This window comes from Drosophila serrata, unplaced genomic scaffold (genome assembly GCF_035046125.1).
Source record: "Drosophila serrata isolate PLE 108 unplaced genomic scaffold, ASM3504612v1 contig_34, whole genome shotgun sequence".
Taxonomy (NCBI): Eukaryota; Metazoa; Arthropoda; class Insecta; order Diptera; family Drosophilidae; genus Drosophila; species Drosophila serrata.
This window is the reverse complement of record NW_028256932.1, coordinates 199,103-219,012: the sequence shown is the minus strand read 5'-3', so window position 1 is coordinate 219,012 and position 19,910 is coordinate 199,103. Positions and strand designations below refer to the sequence as shown.

The following is a 19,910-nucleotide window of genomic DNA, read 5'->3' as shown; positions in this document are numbered from 1 at the left end:
GTCATACCACGAATTTGGACACACGCATTTTCTTGCTCTTGCTGAGACGCTGCGACATAGAGGAAAACCTTGAAGGAACTGAGCATTCGTTACTCCCACTCCTTTGACCACGTCCAACTGGTAACTCGCGCGAAAAAAAGATTAATACAGATTAATAATTTAAAAATATTACGCATTAAACACATCGAGTCGGTTCAAAAAAACTTTTTACTTTTCGCTCTACGCGGTTTAAATTGGGATGCAAAACAAAGATTACCTTCCTGCTCAAATAGACTCCTCTTAATAAACTTACCGCCCTAGCCAATCGTAGAACGATGCTAGAAATAACCTTTATTTATAACCATGGTGATGTGGAATGCGCTGACTTGTTGAGTCAGCTCAATTTCCACGTACCAAGTAAAAGTACTAGGTCTTATGTACCACAACTGTCGCTCCACTGTAGAACCTCCTTCGAACTGCATCAACCTTTTAGAGTCTTATGTGCAAATTATAATGATAAAATTATACTAATATCCAACGTAGATACCCTTCCCAAATTAAAATCTTTAATTCTAACACACTTAGTGAACATGCAAGCAAACAATTTGGCAACATGCCGGTAGTTAATTTCCTCGTATTCTGTCCTATATTTTCAATCGCGCCTACTAACACCTATCCCACACAGGCACGTGCCTGGTGTCATGCGGGCCACTTGATTGTACTGACCGTAGTGCATCAACGTCCAAATTAAGCGTAAACCGAATTCATACCCTTCCTCGCTTACATTTAAAAATACCACCGCAAACTCTGAGCAAGCCATCGCCGATTGCTTTGCGAAGTTTTTTAAAACAACACTCAAAGATATTTTTCAGGGTTTTATGTACCGATTACAATCGCCTCTTTAAATATGTTGATGGCATTGAAAGCCTCTCTAAATTAAAAACCTTATTACTTGTAGAATAAGATCGTAACGTATCCTAATTTTCCTCGTTCTATTATCTATTTTCCTTCTCGCGCGTCTATCTTGTATGTCCTTCTCTCGCGTCTATCTTGTATGTAAACGTGCCTTAAGTCACCCGGCTGCGCCCCTCAGTCGGTTGGGCGGGAGGTGGGCATATGTTTCGCGCGCGAAAGAAAAAGATAAATACAGATATTAAAATTACTGAAAAAACATTGGGTATGAACAGGAATCCATTACGAGATCTTAGAGAACAAGTTACCAATAAGAAAACAATAATAAACTAGTAGTAATTAATAAAATTAAGCAATACTTAAATTACTAATACAATGGTAAAAGTCGCTCCGAGCTCGGAATAAATCCCAAATCAGAGGATAATATCTTAAAGTATAAAATCCAATTAATAAAAAAATAAATATTTAATATAATGTACGCAATAACGTGGGCTAAATCTAACAAAACGAGTTTATTCGTATCCACAACCACAGAAACCACAGTAGTAGAAAATATCTTTGAAATAATGAAGAAGAATTACAACAATATTCTAAGGTCAAATTAGCCACAAAAACTAACGACCTTCTGTATATTATTAGCCTACCAACCATAAAAACAGGTAGAAGGCTACAAATTAAAGCTATAAAAAAAGCTTAAATTACCAATGATATAATTCACGGACATTTGTTAGACTGTAAGAAACAACTATTTGCAATAAAAGAACCATTCGAATCCCAAAATGTAGCCTTTTTATTTGTAAATCTAATAATATGTTAGATTTAAATAACAATACTTGTTTAATTGCTCTCATAAAAAACAAACAGCATGTACCCGATTTTGAGGAAATACTGCCAGTTTCATCTAGTGAAAGCAGCTAAAACTATAACATTCAGACCAGTACCAATTTTCCAACTAATGGGGGATAATGCATACCTGGAAGAAGTTCTCCAATTTCAAACGATCAAGGAACCTAATATCAACAACACAAAAGTGATCGAAAAACTAAGAAGCTAGATAATTATATCAGCTTTCGTAAGCCATGATTCTACCATTATCATCTTAGTAATCTCTGACTGGAAACTCAGGAAAACCATCCACATTCCGGGCCAGTGCTCCTTTACACCGCGATTGAGGACAGTCGCTTTAAGGAGGAAAGAGTTAACAACTTAGTTCACACGACCACGGGCAAAAAAGATGCAAGCACACGTGGCTTAGCCAGTTTATAAACTATTGTCAAGCCTTAGTAATTTAGTTCTTAATCAGACTCGAATAAATAAAGAATACTTATTATTTGATTAAGAATAATGAATAATCTTTTAATATATATTTTTTGTTTGTTTTGTTTTTTGAACATTAATGCACTACGTCCACCAAACACGTGCTTGTTTAGGCTATACGTAAAGAGGCGCTAAATAAAATATAGGAAGGAGTAGGATTAAATTAACTATTAAATGCAAGATTCTTTGCTTGCATGTGTACTAATTGGATTAGGATTAAAGTCTTTAGTTTGGAAAGACTATCAACGTAAGAGATTAGTGTGTACAAATCTAAAAGGTCTATACAATTCAAAGATTTACATTGGCACAATACTAAGGGTATATAGGATTACTAGATCCTACTTAATACGTGGAAATTAAGTTGACCCAACAAGTCAGCACTTTTCACTTCACCATGGATGAGGTTATAAATAAAGGTAATGCCTAGCATAGTTCTACAATTGGCTAAGGAAGGAAACTTAATTAAAAGGAGTCTATTAGAATAGGAAGGTAGTCTTTGGTTTACATCGTAATCAGCTTGCATTTAGAGCCGTTAAAGTTTTATAAGTTTACGCGGCACCATGTTTGGAAATTATTAAGATCTGTTTGTAATTCCGACAGGCAGGCGACGTCCTTGTATTCCACGCACGTAACGTCATCAGCGTACATAAGTACCCTGGAGTTAGTCAAAACTTTGGACAGGTCGTTTAAAGGTAATGTAAACAATAAGAGACCCGAAAGGCTCACTTTCGGGACGCCAGAAGCATTGAGCCATGAAAACATTAGATAAATTATCCTTAAATTGGATCTTTCGCTTCCTGCCATTCAGATAACTAGAGATCCAATTAAAAAGATCAAGTGGAAAACCATTAAATCGAGCTTCCTAACCAGGAAAAAATGGTAACAGAGTAAAACTCCTGCATGAATGCACCCAAAACGGCAAATGAATAGCTTATTTCGGAAGTGGGCACACTTTTTTTAAGTGAATATAGTATTTCCTGTACAGTTTGTTGTACAGCTTTTAATGAGTTCACCAAAATTGGTATGTAGTCTACAACTATACAGTTTGGTGTTTTGGTGCACTGTACTAACCGTACTGTGAGAAAAACTTTATGACTGGTGTGTTATATTCAAGAATTAGAAATTATATATACATATTTTTTTTTTGTTATAAAGGATTCTATATTTAAGTTGTTAATATTAGAGTGTAGGAACATTTTTTTGTTGACCATGTCTGCAGTTGTAGCAATTTTGGAGCGTTTTTCGCATATTACATTTTTCGCACCCTACTAATCTCTTTCGGATGCTGCACTATTAGCCGGAGCTGCTAATATCCGCCAACTTATTTGAGAAAGCAAAGCAAGAGCTCAAAGTCTTCCTGATAAGCATAATTAACATTTTATGTGTGTAAATTTCATCAAATACATATTTTCAATTCACTAATTCACTAAGATTTCTTTATATATTAAGCAATTTATAATTTTATTGTATACATTTTTATGCACATGTTGAATAGTACTGAACTCACTTGGACAGTTGTGTAATAGAAAGCACAAGCTGTTTTGCTTGATTTACAGGGTTTTAAAAAATGACAAACCTATGTTGTTCTTACTATAAATGAAGACATTAGAAATGTTGTGCAACTGTACAGCAATAAATGAGTGCAGTATTTTTAGAACACTACACTACTGTACAGATTTATGATACTAGGAATGAATACATTTATGCAGAAGTCTATTAATGAAGCCCTTAGGCATAGAGCTCCAAAGAATTAGTTGTTGTTGATGTTCGCTTAATAAATTAATGTTAACTTCCGTATCGCACGGTGGAAGCCGACAGCCAGACGGAAAGGATTTTTGTGCCGAAGGGAGTTGGACTTTAGCTGAACTAGGAATGATCGTATCAATCTGTTCCAAAAGCTGGGCGCCACACCTTTCGTAAATAAAATATCAATACTCATATTTTGCTTTGGGAGTAGGCAAGGTGTCCACCGCACCCTTAAAATCAACTGAAAAGGCTCTGAACATAAATATATATCTTTCCAAATGAACGGACGTGTTTTTTTTGCGCTCTCGTTTCGTGTTAAAGTTTGAAACCAATCACCGGGGTTAACTTAAATTTTCTATTTTGTGTTAATAACTTCCCGTTCACTTCGCGTGTGCATGCAGCTATTCTAATTTGTGTATATAATTGGTTTTATATTCCAATTTAGTTATGCTGCTAGTGCTAGCTTTTGCATATTTTGCATTCCTTTTTGTGCCTTCTTCGTATAGCTTTTGTTTGCGCCGTCGCAACAGCTAAACGTTTTTGCCATCTATTTATCTCCCACGCTCTCCAACTCTCTTGCTTTAGCTTTGCCGCTGCACTTCTTATCTTATCTGATCTCCCACGCTCTCCCGCTCTCTTGCTCTCGCTGTGACTCTTTACTTCTTTCTTCATAGCTCTGTTGTTTTTTTTTTTCCTCTTTTTTTTCCAAATACAAGTACAGTGGTAAGTCCTTATAAGGTCCGTAAATATTGCTCGGACGGTGGACGATGTAAAAAAAAACATCGGCCTACGTTACTGTTGTAAGGTCTGTCGCGATGTAGAAAGTTAGATGATGTTTTTCATGCGGCAAACCAAAAACCGTTTTAAGGGCATTTTAACGAGTTTTCGTAAAACTCTTGATATGTTCTTGGCGCTAGACACCCAATTTAATAGCCTTACGCTATTAAATGAGTCTCCTAGGCGCAAAAAAACTGCTATTGGTGGGCAGCATGTAGACGGACCCCAACTACCTGCAACGGGCTCCCAGCAGCAGCCTCCCTCGGCACAGCCCTCGACCCCAGCATTAATTCCAAGAGTGCTGAGATCGAGCGCTAGAAAAGATTCGGTATCCGAATGTGCAGCGGGAGTGCCCGTACCGCCGGTGATTTTTTTTATCCCCTGGGGGGTCGCAAATATTGTCCCCTCAAAGTCCCGTGCACACAAATATATCTGCCCAGGGTGTTAGGCCCGGAATACCGGCCGACAATGGCACGGCAGATGACCAATCTGCCTTGCCAAAAGCCCTTATAGTGGATCCACCTACGAGACATACTTTTGTTTCGCGGCTCGCCCCTGATCAAACATCGGAAGATGTTCTCGCCATTATACAAGGCAACACAAAAGCCGATAAATTAAAGATAATGGTGGAACTATTTAAATTTTCTTGCGCTAGGGATATTTCATCTTTTAAAATAAATAACACTATTTGATCTCCCAACTTCTGGCCAGAGTACATTGTTGTTAAGATGTTCGAAGCAAAGAAAAAGAAAAAGCGGCCTGTAGGAATAACTCTTCCCAGGCCTGATCACACCAATCCAATTTCAATCCCAACCCAAAAAACTAACCTACTCCTTAGGTATTTCCTATCAGAATGCAAGAGGCTTACGTAGTAAGCTTTTTAACTTGTATTCTGATAGCCTTTCGTTTGCATCTCAGGTCACATCTGGTGCTCACAAAAACCTGGTTAAAGCCGGAGATTCTGAGCTCCGAAGTTTTTCCGGCTCTGTTCACAGTATATCGCCCTATCAGACGCGGGGGTGGAGTTTTTATAGCGGTGGACTCCTCACTCACGTCAGAATTATTAACCTTCAAGGAATACAACGATGTTGAATTCCTCTGTGTGAAGCTATCTATCAAAGGTAGCTCCATTTTTAATTCCTGTTCCTACATACCTCCATTGTCGGAACATCCTATGGTTTCCAGTAGACTTTTGGATGGAGACCAGTTGGTAGTCCTAGGAGATTTTAATATCCCTGGTGCTATTTGGTGCTCAAATAATTCCACCAATACTCTCCTAACTTCTACACAACATGATATTATCGCTGGCTTGTTCGACATTTCGCTGTCTCAAGTCAACCATGTGCGAAATTCCTTACAGCGCTTGCCCGATCTTTGCTTCGTCTCTGATCCTGAGAGAGTCAGTTTAGTAAGGGTGGCGCCTCTGACGCAGCCCGAAGATCCTTATCATCCAACTTTCGATGTGACTCCTGATATTGGGTCTGACTGACAGAAAATTTCTGACCGTTCAGCCAATAAAGTCCTATGTTTTCGCAAGACGGACTTTGATCGGCTGAATTATTTTATAAACGAGTTCAATTGGTCCGGTCTATACATGTGCCCTGACATGGCAGGTGCCGTGGATATTTTTTACAGTGGCATGATTTTATTTTTACTGAATGTGTTCCGTTTTACTATCCGCCAAGGTCGAATAAACCGCCGTGGTTTATTAAAGAGTTGAGCCGACTTAAAAATAAAAAATCTAGACTGTGTGCTAAATTTAAATTCATGGGTTCTCAATCTGCCCTTTCATCTTATTTAACAGCTCGTTAAAAACTTTGCCGTGCTGAACGCGCAGTGTTATAAAAACTATTTAACGCGTTGTACGGCCCAGTTCTCACAGGACCCAAAACAGTTTTATAATTTCGTTAACACTAAACGTAAGTCTAAAACAAATCCTTCCTCGCTTTCATTTGAAAATACTACCGCAAATAATGATCAGGCAATAGCCGATCTATTTACGAAGTTTTTTCAAACAACTTATTCAAGCTCTTCGTACTTACACCAGACTTATTCCTACGACATACCCAAATCAAACTTAATTTTCTGTCCTAGCCTAACGAAAGCTCTCTTCTTTTAGATCTTCATCGTGTCAAGCCAGTTTATTCGCCAGGTCCCGACGGAATTCCTGGCTGTGTACTCAGGTATTGTGCCGACGCCATGTGCTATCCCCTCCTGAAATTGTTTACCTTGTCCTGAAAAACCTCCCACTTTCCCATTATTTGGAAGGAATAGTTTATTATTCCTCTTCACAAAAAGGTAGCAAATTGGATGCCAGCAATTATAGAGGAATCTCTAAGTTGTCGGCCATCCCTAAATTATTTGAAAACATTATCACCCCTCACTTACAGCACCTTTGTAGATCGGTTATTTCTCCATGTCAACATGACTTATTAAGCGAAGATCAAAAACAACAAATCTTTTGCAGCTCTCTTCCTATATTATAACGGGCTTCCGTAATAATTTTCAGACAGATGTAATCTATACTGATTTCAGTGAAGCATTTGACTCTGTTAAGCATTCTCTCCTCGTAAGAAAACTCGATTTTATGGGTTTTCTAAGTGATCTTCTTAATTGTATCTCAAGTTATCTGAATGGCAGGACGCAAAAGGTCCTCTTTAAGAATAATTTATCTAATGTTTTAAGGGTTACATCTGGCGTCCCGCAAGGAAGCCATTTGGGCCCTTATTATTTACATTATTTAAACTTATTAAACTTAAATGGCTAGTAATGCAAGCTAATGACATTCTCTCGTGTCGTTCCTAAGCTTGCTACTTACACGCTGAACTGCTGCTCATTGGAAAGAATTAATTCAGTTGATGATTTGGGCGTCCGCTTGGACCCAAAACTTGACTTTATTGATAATATTTCGTCTATGGTGAACAGAGCCAGGGGTGTGCTTGGACTTATTAAACCTTATCTTATCCATGGTGATGTGGAAAGTGCTGACTTGTTGAGTCAGCTTAATTTCCACGTACCATGTAGAACTACTAGATCCTATATCCCATTAGTGTTGCGCCACTGTAGAACCTCCTTCGAACTGCATGAACCTTTTAGAGTGTTATGTCCAAATTATAATGATTTGTACACACTAATCTCTAACGTAGATTCCCTTCCCCAATAAAATCTTTAATACTAACACACTTGGTAAACATACAAGCAAACAACCTGGCAGCAATCCGGTAGTCAATTTCCTCGTATTCTGTCCTTTATTTTCCACTTTAATGTACTGACAGTATGTTTAAAAACAATGAAATAATACCTGCTTTAATTTCTTTCACCTATACATATTATATTTGCAGTCTTACATTCACAGATTTGCATTTTTTTCTCTCATCTAACTTTCGTTTGTATGGCACCTATATGATATAGTTGTCCGATTTTCATAAAATTTGACACAAAATTTAAGACTGATAAAAAAAGGCTTTATCTCAAATTTGATGAAATTCTACTGAAAACTGAAAACGTTATAATTTTTAATTGTATTAATTTCTCGATCGTTCCTATGTGAGCTATATGATATAGTTGTCCGATTTCCATAATATTTGACACAAAATTTAAGACTGATATAAAATGGCTATGTCTCAAATTTGATGAAATTCTGCTGAAAACTGAAAACGTTATAATTTTTAATTGAATTAATTTGTCGATCGTTCCTATGGGAGCTATATGATAAAGTAGTCAGATTTTCATAAAATTTTACACAAAATTGCAGAATAATAGGAAATGGCTATATCTCAAATTTGATTTGATTTTATTATGTTGAAAACTGAAAATGTTATAATTTTTGTTGTAAAAATTTTCCGATCATTCCTATGGCAGCTATCCGATCCGGCCTGTTCCGACATATATACGAGTGAGAGCATATAGAAGACTAACTACAAAGTTTCATTTAGATAGCTTCAAAACTGAGAAATTAGTTTGCGTAGAAACGGACAGACGGACATGGCTAGATCGATTCGGCTGTTGATCCTGATCAATAATATATATACTTTATATAGTCGGAGGTGCCTCCTTCACTGCGTTGCAAACTGCTGACTGAAATTATAATACCCTGCAAGGGTATAAAAAACAATCGCGTGAAGCGATATGATCCATTGCTTGTGGAGAAAGATGTTATATCTCTTGAACTTTTTTCTAGTTCAATGATGAAAACCTGACATCGAATCAAGGCATGAAAAGTATTTTGGGAGTTTCCCTGGGCGTTTTGAGCCATTCATACATTATTGTTGTTGCTATTGGAATAGCCTCCATTTTGGTGGTTATTCCCTCTGTTTTCTCTGTTTCCTCTGTAATTATTATTTTATCCGTTATTTCGGCCATTCTTATTGTTAGTATAGTTGCTATTACCATTACAATAACCACGACCATTGCCTTTTCCGCGATAGTTACCTCTATTGTTTAACTACCACGATGACTTCTGCCTCTTTGGGTATATAGCACTGCGTTTGCATTGCCAGTCATTTCTGTACTACATTCTAAGTACTTTGTTATGGCCTCATTCATGGAATTAAGTTTAATAAGTTTACACAGAACCAAGTTTGAAAATTATTAAGATCTGTTTGTAAATCCGACTGGCAGGCTACGTGATTGTATTGCACGCAAAGCTTGACGTCATCCGCGTACATAAGCACTCTGGAGTTAGTCAAGACTTTGAGAGGGTCATTTATAAATAATGTAAACAATAAGGGTCCCAAAGAGCTTCCTTGCGGGACGCCAGAGTAACCCTTAGAACATTGGATAAATTATTCTTAAAGAAGACTTGAGATCCAATTAAGCAGACCACATGGATAACCCATTAAATCGAGTTTTCTTAGGAGGAGAGAATGGTTAACAGAGTCAAATGCTTTACTTTTTTTTTTTTTTTTTTGAATTTATTATTGTACATTACTGTAGTGTAGCAACTTATACAATAGTGAGCGGAGGAGTTCATTAGAATATTACAAAAGTGTAAGAATTAGTGAAGATGAAGATGGGTGTAACAAGTGGCAGGGAGTTTAGTTAGTGTTTAATAAATTTTCCTTCTTGGAAGGTCCGAGGGATGAATCCTTTTAAGTCTGCGCCTTGCCCGCCGAGACGCAAGTCTCCTGGCTTGAATGTTTGGGTGAGACATGAGCTTATTTGTGTAATGTTCAGCTTGTTCATTGATAATATCCCCTAACAAGGGAACTTTAAGGTCCCTCGCTAAGTCAATGTTACGAATAAACCACTCAGCACCAGTAATTCTCCGCAGGAACTTGCTTTGGAAGACCCGGATGCAACTCAGATTAGTTTTGGCCGCTATGCCATAAACTTGAATCCCATATCTCCAAGTAGGGGCAGGTATGGACTTGTATATCTGGACGCCAGACTCAGGTGATTATTTGCCTTTAGGAGCCAGTACAGCCTTCTGGCCTTATCCTTCAATGAACGCCTAACTAACCTTGTATGCTTGGCGAAGGTTAATCTAGTGTCCAGGGTGACCCCCAGGTATTTATAATCTCTGACCTGCTCAAGAAGCTCTACATACAGGAACAGTCCAGGGCACGACTCCTTTCTGAGGGAGTGCGTCACTACAGCACACTTTGCCGGATTAATTGATATATTCCAGCGACAGGCCCAATTCTCAAACCTTTTGAGGTACATCTGAAGCATATCAGTGGCGTCATAGATACAGTTGGATCTGGAGAGGACAGCAGTATCGTCAGCAAATGTGGCCAGCATAGATTACATCTGTCTGAGAATTATTAAGAAAGAGAGCTCCAAAAGATTTGTTGTTTTTGATCTTCGCTTAATAAGACCATGTTGACATGGAGAAATAACCGATCTACAAAGGTGCTGTAAGTGAGGGGTGATAATGTTTTCAAATAAATTAGGAATGGCCGACAACTTAGAGATTCCTCTATAATTGCTGGCATCCAATTTTCTACCTTTTTGTGGAGAGGAATAATAAACTATTCCTTCCAAATAATGCGAAAGTGGGAGGTTTTTCAGGACAAGGTAAACAATTTCAGAAGGGGATAGCACATGGCGTCGGCACAATACCTGAGTACACAGCCAGGAATTCCGTCGGGACCTGGCGAATAAACTGGCTTGACACGATGAAGATCTAAAAGAAGAGAACTTTCGTTTAGGCTAGGACAGAAAATTAAGTTTGATTTGGGTATGTCGTAGGAATAACACTTATAACACAGCTTTATAACACTGCGCGTTCAGCACGGTAAAGTTTGACCGAGCTGATAAATAAGATGAAAGGGCAGATTGAGAACCGGTGAAATAAACTGTATGTCACACCCAAAATCAAGAGTCACATCGAAAGTTGGATGACAAGAATCTTCGGGCTGCGTCAGAGGCGGCACCCTTGCTAAACTGACTCTCGCAGGATCAAGGAAGATGCAAAGAACAAGCAAGCGCTGCAAGGAATTTCGCACATGGAGAGTGTTGGTGGAATTATTTGAGCACCAAACAGCACCAGGGATATTAAAATCACCTAGGACTACCAACTGGTTTCTATCCAAAAGTCTACTGGATGGTTTCCATGAATAGCGGAAAGGTGGTTTCAATAAATAGGAAGTTCCGACAACGGAGGTTTGTAGGAACAGGTAATAAAAATGGAGCTACCTTTGATAGATAGCTTCACACAAAGGAATGCAAAATCCTGATAGGGCAATCTAGCCGTTATACTGTGAACACAGCTGGAAAAACTTCGGGTTTCTATGAGGACAATAACCTGAGAAGGAAACAAAAAGCGTCTTGTATTCTGATAGATAGTGGTTAGATATTTAGTTTCTTTCTTGAGGCGGAGTTAGACGTAGAAGGCGCAGCGGTCTGCTTCGGCCTAGGAAGAGTTATTCCTACAAGCCGCTTTTTCTTCTTCTTAGCTTCGAACTTCTTGACAACAATATACTCTGGCCAGAATTTTGTAGCGCAAATTGAATCAAAGAATATTTTGCCGTGTATAAAGGCGATAATATCTTCCGATGTTTGAGCAGGGGAGAGCCGCGAAAAAAAGATATCTAAAAAAATTCAAGCGGAACACAGTAATTTGGATTTGGAAGCTGCTGATTATGTCGGATCAATCGAACTTGGATTTATACAATCATACAGAAACGTTAGTCGAACAGAGTTTCGCAAAACCTCACTGTATGACAGACATCAATAATGTAAATATGTATCCCTTATCTTGTGCTTTGTTAAAGCTGCTGGAGACGAATTATTTGGCTCGAAGGAGGGCGGCTCTAATGGTTGTGCACTCGTTAATGAGAACACGACAACTATTTCGGGGTATTACGCGACGTGCGTCGGATCTTTATTGATAGAAAAGGGAGAGAGCCTACGGGACATTTAGAGGGTGGTAGCGGGATTACACTACCTTTCGAAAATAAGAGCCCTTTTGGCGTGAACATTTCCATTTCTGGAAAGTTAATATTTTTGACGTAAGTGAGCAGTGGACCGCTAAGAGGACACAACGCCCACTTCTGATAGGCTAACCTAGCCGATATACTGTGAACACAGCTGGAAAATCTTCGGAATCTCCAGCTTTAACAAGGATTATGTGAAAAGAATAACCTGAGAATCAAACGAAAGACTTGTTGTTAGGAAACTTACTACGTAAGCCTCTTGTATTCTGATAGGAAATACTTATGCAGTTTGTTAGTTTTAGTTTAGTTTCCGCCAGAATTTGGCCAAAACATTTCGATATTTAAGAATGGTCTACATGTCCATTTGTGCTTTTATCTTTTCATCCATCCTTCCATCTTTTTCATTTACGGTCGTACATCCGCAACGCTGTCATCTACCGAGAGCTGTGGATACCGATTATATGGTCTGAACGAAGAAGCGAAGACACACCGAGCAAGGCTGCAAAAATACACTAACCCCATGGCAAGACACATCACCACGGCCCATGGAAGCCGAAGAATGAAAAAAATTACATTAGGCTGTTGTTGGCCCGAAAAATACTACGAGAACAAGTAAATTTAACAAACACGCTATAACCAAATTTTTAAATATAATAATTATTATATTAAAAATATATAGTAAAAACCACTAAGAAGTGGCAAGCGTTAATTTTCCTCAGAATTAGCTTTGCGTTGCTTAATTCTTGAAATCTCTTCAACTCCTGTTTGCATTTTGCAAAAAATTATTTGACAGCTGAAAACTTCAGGTTATTTTGTTTTTTTATTTTCCAATATGATTCATGTTAAAATATGTTTTTTTTTTACTCATATTAAAAGCTCTCTCTCTCTTTATCAACACATTTTCAGTTTAATAAATAATTTTTGTCATTTTTCATTTTGCAAAGAATTATTTGACAAACTGTAAATATAAGTTCTCTCTCTTTCTTTCTCTCTCTCTCTCTCTCTCTCTCTATCTTTCTTTCTTCTCTCTCTCTCTCTCTCTCTCTCTCTCTCTCTCTCTCTCTCTCTTTCTCTCTCTTTCTCTCTCTATCTCCCTTTCTCTCTCCCTCTCTCTCCCTCTCTCTCTTTCTCTCTCTCAAAATAGAGATACAACTCTTGAATCTTGAATCTCTCTCTCCCCCTATCTCTCTCTCAAAATTGGGCTACAACTCTTAAATCTTGAATCTTTTTTTCTTTTGTAAATTTGTAAATTTTGTACATTAAATATAGATTTATTATTCTATGAATCATTTATGAATAAACGATAAATTCTCGCTCTTCACAGCTTGAGCCTTTCCCAAGTAAATTTCATCAATAATCTCTTATTTTGGCAATGCTTTCCTATGTTAATAAATTACCCATGCATGCTATTGCTAGACAGATTTCTGTACCTCCAGAGTAGATAATTCAGTACTGAAAACATTTGGTAAAAATGAGCACTGCCTACCTTCAGAGTTTTGTCCACGGTTTATGCTTTGTACTTTTCATATACATTAATACTTACATACTTACATCCATACATATGTACATACATACATAGCTATATCTATTTAAGTATGCCCTACAAAATATATTCTTTTAAAGGTGAATGGAATGGGGAAATGCGTCAATGTATGTATGTATGTATGTATATGTAAATACTTATTTATGTACATATATATTTACCAGATTATGTCTTACGTAAAACTTGTGTATATGTATATGCATTCATATTTATGTAAATATGTACGTTCAGATGTTCATTTGAATATATGTATGTACATACATCTGAAGGCATACAAAAAAGAGTAAGGCACTCTCTAGTTTTGACTTCAATTTAGCAGTCTAATGAATGTCAGGTATATTTTTTGTTGTTTTGCTTGTGTTTCTTTTTTTGCCTTGCTAAGCTTTTGTAAGTTTACCAGCTCTAAACTCTGTGGACTTGCTCTGAGATCGTGATCAAGTTGGCTGCTGCAATTTCTTGCGCTCTTTGGGCCATGGCATGATTCATTTAGCTATTCCTTTCATTGAGTCGTTCATAAGCTCGTTTTGCGGTAACTTTTCTGTTTTAAAGATTTTATATAGCCAAACATACGCAGGTACGGCTTCAGTTTGGTTTCTAAACGCGGTGCGCGTACTTCAAACCGCTGTTACCTATTTAGTTAAAGTAACTTTCGCTTTTTATATACATATGTACATACATATGAAAGCATGTACATCCATTTAAACACGTTTATACATATATAAGAAATAATTTTGATGTATTAGGATCTATTGTCCTTCTATTGAACCAAATTAAACATACACACATAACATAAATACATACTTTCACGTTTTTAATTGAGTTAAAACGATTTAGTAGTTCGAATAATTGAATAACACTGAAATCAAGAGGTGTGCCATGGAGAGAAAAGGATTTTATAAAAATATTATATTATCCCTGGCTATATTAATATTCTCGGATTGTTGTGAAATTAATGGAGTACGAATTAAAGGTGAGAAATACTTACATTTTACATATAAATATAAATACATACATATGTATGCGTATGTACAATCTAAAATCAAAACAATGACTATAATTATTATTTTACACGAATAAAATGTTTAAGTTATTGCAAGTTTGTTAGAGATATCTTTTATGCATACATACATACATGAGTGCATATGTATTACCATTCTAATAACATATGTATGTATATGTACATATGTATGTATATAACTATGTACTTATGTATATATAGACTTAAATACGAATTTAAAACAATAAAAAAAACCGGTGCATACATACATATGTACATCCACACATCTACATACATACATAGTATATACATATATGTATATATATACATATATGTATGTACTTAGGTATGTACTTAGGTACGTAGTTACGAAACACTAGGAAATACATATGTACATATGTATGTATGCCCAAATTGGATTAACGAACCCTAAACATCCTTACTATCCCATTTACAAACATATGTACATATATGTACATATGCTCATATGTACGTACATACATACGCACATATTCTTTGACTTCGATTTTATAAATACATATGTATGTATGTATGTATGTTTTTATATACACATGTACAAATGTATGTATGTATGTTTGAATTCTTACACACTTATAAAGTAAAAAACCGGTAATACACTAAGCATTCATACATAATTACATACATACATATGTACGTATTCACATGTATGCATGTATGAATGTACATATGTCAGCTTGAAAGCTCACATCCGTTCATTAACAAGTGTGCAATTTTTATGCACTGCACTAATACGACAATAGGTGGGCATTTTCATTATATACCTACATATGTATGTATGTACATATGTATATGTATGTACATATCTTAGTAGCAAAACTATTAACAATGAAAACTTAATTCAATTTCTAATTAAAATTTTTATTAATCAATACATATATTCATATGTACATATGTACATACATTGTATAAAAAAATATATGTGCATAAATAAATACTTAACATGGGTATACATATGTATGTACAAGCATATGTATGTATGCGTGCATGTATGTACATATATGTACATACATATATGCTCATTAGTTTTTTTTTTGTGTATTTTTTTTATTAATCTGCATAAATAATAAGATACGTCAATTAAAAGATTCATGCAGAAATCCGTATGCACATTTCTTAGGTTGATCGAGTCTAAAACCGGTCCGCAACTGGTATAAAATGGTCCAGTTTAAAAGAATCACTGATTCAAGGCGATTCAGTCGCAGAATTTTTACAGGAGCTCACATTTTGAATAAAAAATGGTTATTTAAAAGCTTTTTAATTTCTTTATACCTGAGCAAACTAATCGGAACATAATTTAATTTATAGAATATAGTCATTCAGGTAAGACTATGTACAAATGTCAAAATAAAATTAGTATTATAGAAAGTGTTTATAATCAATTTTCATTAAATTATAAGCAAAAGCAAAAATATATTCCGATTCCGCTTATGAAAACAATAAGAATTCGGGATCCGATTTCGGTAAAATTTCAAAATTAAAGTTTAAATTAAATTATTTTACTTTGATCGAAGTTTTATAAATGTATCTCAAAAATGTTTGTATCGTTCTTATAAATGCTTTAAGATATTTTTCTGATCCACATATATTTTATTCAGTGTCATCCTATAATTACAAATCTACCATTGGTATTTCAAAATGTTTTTCTTTTTTTAATTATCCGAGTTTTTAATATATGTACATACCCTTCAGTACCAATCCTTTAGGATTCAGGTCTGAATCATGTTGGAATGGACAGGACTCCATCCTGAATCATTAGGGAGCTTTCATACAATCCATCCAGGAATTTCCATAGAATTTCCCGAGGAATTTTTAGGGAATCATAAAGGAATCCTGCTAGGAATTTGTCGTAAATTTCGACACGAATTCCCCCCTGAATCAGAAGGGAATTTCGGAAGGGATTCTGAACAGAATCATCCAGGAATTTGGGAAGGAATCAGGCAGTAATCGTAGGGGAATTCAGAGTAGAGTCAGGTAGGACTCTCAAAGGAGTACCAGGCGGAATCACCAACGAATCGTAGGGGAATTTAGAGTAGAATCAAATAGGAATCCCAGAGGAAAACGTGTAAAAGATACCCGGAACCCCAAGCCCTATAGTAAATACCTAACGCAATACATACATTTTTTTATTTATTTATTCATTTAAAAAACTTTATAATTTGTTCAATGATTGCCACAATTTCTCTTAGCATAACTTCTTGCATTTCCCCTAAAAGTATGTTACGTGTCTTTCCTTCCGGCTGTTGCCTCGTCAATCTATAATTAAAATACATATGTATAGGTTAAAAGAGTCCAGGTTCAAAGCAATTCTGCAAATTAATTTATGAACTGAATACAAATAAGTCACTTACCTTTTAACAATATTTAATAAATTACAATGCAAAACACTTGTGATTACTTCAGCTGTCATTAGAACTACGAAATAATCGATTTCAACAACGAGACTCGATTATTTTCTTTTTTCGGTAAATATTTTTCTTTATCTCACTTTAATTTCGGAACCGCTGTTCCGAATACCTTCGAAAACAACAACGAATATAAAGTCAGAACATCGGCAGAAACCGAACGTAGAATTTTCATTGCTTACTTTGTTTAGGAGTTCTCTTACCGAAACTCATAAGATTTATTTTTGATTTTCGATCATGACACCAGGAAATTTGGTACAGAAGTGTATTTACATATGTAAGTTCGGGACGCCGACCTTTTGTAAAATGACCAATCGTTCCTATGATAAGTATAGTATTTCACTTTTAATAACATTTTAATAAATACTTTCAAATCGTATAAAATACCTGGTCTGCAGTTACAGTATTTGACAGTTTTTGAAACAGCAGTAAATGCATATGATAAATAGTGCAATTATATGGAAACCAGTGGAACTATGTATGTGTTTTAAAAATAATTGAATTATACATACAGATAACCGAGGAATTATATAAAAAACAGTCGAAGTAAGTGTTTTATGTGAGGAAAAACTAAAAGCAAAAATTAACCATTACCAACTAAATGATACAATTATCTGCAACATATAATAAAAAACTAAAACACAAAAAAAAATTGCTTCGGCCTAAAATGTTGATGAATAGTTAATGAAATGTTGACAAAATGTTTATGAATCATTGATTAATTTTTGATGAGTTCTTGATGAATCTTCGATTAATTTTTTATCAATTATTCTACAAGTACAGGCACAGGGTACATACTCTGCAGTACAATTAATCAGTAATATATCGACGATTTATCAAAACACAACTCGATGTAGTTGATGAATCATCTATGAATGTCCATTCACATTACAGATGAATTTAACATGGGGATGTCTTAGACTGTCATTAACAACAATTCAACAATTCATCAAAAAATCATCAGCAATTTATCAACAGTTCATCAACAACTTATATGTATTTCTGGAGTTTTATGGGTATATGTATGTATGTACATATATGTATGCGATTGGTTCTTAATTTTTTTAATGTTTCGTTCAACGTTTGAAGTTTTCTAAATTTTAACATGATTTTGTGGCTCGGAATAAAGAAATATTAAGAAAGCAATTATTAACATTAAAATTTTCCATAAAATTTTCCAAATGAACAACGTCAGACTAAATGAATTGAGAGAGATTAAAGAAAAGTTGTTTTTGTTTTTGTAGAATTATTTAGCTCCCACAATTCTCTGTATTACCTAAAAAAATCCAAATGGTCGGTTTCAGATGCTGGAAAATTAATAGAGCAAACTCTAGGGGACACCACTCAGTAAAACTTTGCTTCATGTGGTGAGCGACTTAGGATAGATTTTGTGTGGCTGTCCCTATTGTCTTTATTTAGAATATTGTATATGGTCTACCTAAACACGGAAAACATTTTTGGTAGTTCTGGTAGTGGTAGTTTTTACCGATCTGGAAAACATTTCTGGTATTCCTGGTAGTGGTAGTTTTTACCGATCTGTTGGTTTTAATAAACCCGCTTCCCTTTCCGGACATTTTTATACACTTGCAAGGTATTATAATTCCGTTTCCACGCAAACTATTCTCAGTTTTGAAGCTATCTGAAGGAAACTTTGCAGTTAGTCTTCCATATACTCTCACTTGTATATATCTCGAAACGGGCCGGATCGGATGAGTATATCATACCATAGAAACGATCGGAAAATTTGTAAAAAAAAATAATATAACTTTTCCAGTTTTAAACAGATTCTTATCAAATTTGAGATATAGCCCTTTTATATTATTTTAGAATTCTGTTGAAAACATTATGAAAATCGGATTACATTATCATATTGCTGTCATACAAACGATCGTGAAATTAATTCAATTAAAAATTATAACTTTTTTAGTTTTTAACAGTTTTATATATAATTTAAGATATAGCCATTTTGTATTATTCCAGAGTTTCGTTTTTAGTTATATGAAAATCAGACTACTATATCTATATAGCTGACATACAAACGATCGTTAGATATAGAGGTATAATATGTGTAGGGGAATGAAATATTTTTTTAAATTGTCAAAACACTTTGTGGCCTTATTTATGATCCCTACCTAGTCGGACTTTCTAGCCTGATTACGCATGATTTTCGTGCGGAATCGCTCTGTACGTATCATCCGCTTTTATTTATGCGTGGCCAGGTTAAAAATTGAAATTTGAAGCTTCGGACTTTTTACAAGCCGGTTTTTTCCCATTTGTTACATTTAAATTATTAATTGTAGTAAATCTATTTCAACCAAACTCACAAAATTTGTTAGAATATCATAGAACCAACTGGGGATTGAACCTGCGTCTTAATGTTTAACAGTCCGGCCGCTTACACATCGCGTCACATACACATATATTCATATCTCGTCTTAGAGGGACAAAAACTGTAAACTCCTTTAGTACATTTATTTATCAGGACCATACCCTGACGGTTTTAGCGAAATTATAACAGGTGCGCTGGGTCGTCTAAATAAATGGGCAAAAACCTTCGGACTAGGTATCAATCCCACTAAGACAGCACTTATGCTCTTTACAAGAAGAACGAAGATGCCACCCTTCAACATGCCTAGTAAAAACGGCATGGAGTTAAAACTAGTAATACTGGACAAAAAGCTCTCATGGAAAGAAAACATTGCAGAAAGAGTAAGGAAGGCAAGCATTGCCTTCTACACCAGCAGGAAAATGTTAGGAAACAAATGGGGACTGCACCCCAAGATAATTATATGGCTCTTCACAGCCGTACCACTGGC

General features: G+C 35.7%; 1 protein-coding gene and 1 long non-coding RNA gene across 5 annotated transcripts in view; one reads left to right on the top strand and one right to left on the bottom strand.

The window, feature by feature from the left end:
- LOC110185357 (laccase) overlaps positions 1-19,910 on the top strand; it is a 130,123-nt gene that overhangs the window by 33,562 nt on the left and 76,651 nt on the right. For 3 of the 4 annotated variants that reach the window (XR_015272012.1, XR_015272013.1, XM_020954135.2), the window contains exon 1: positions 14,037-14,623. The exons of the other annotated variant lie outside the window; for it this stretch is intronic. Coding sequence is in view for 1 of the 3 variants with exons in the window: in XM_020954135.2 (XP_020809794.2) it covers positions 14,530-14,623 (94 nt within the window). In the remaining 2 variants the exon portion in view is untranslated. Of the gene's footprint in view, positions 1-14,036; positions 14,624-19,910 lie in introns of those variants that run through there. 4 annotated transcript variants of the gene reach the window in all.
- LOC147645007 (uncharacterized) lies at positions 16,807-17,357 on the bottom strand. Its single transcript, XR_015272037.1, has 2 exons — positions 17,041-17,357; positions 16,807-16,945 (listed from the first exon to the last, which is right to left on the bottom strand). It is a non-coding gene; the product is annotated as an uncharacterized LOC147645007 (long non-coding RNA).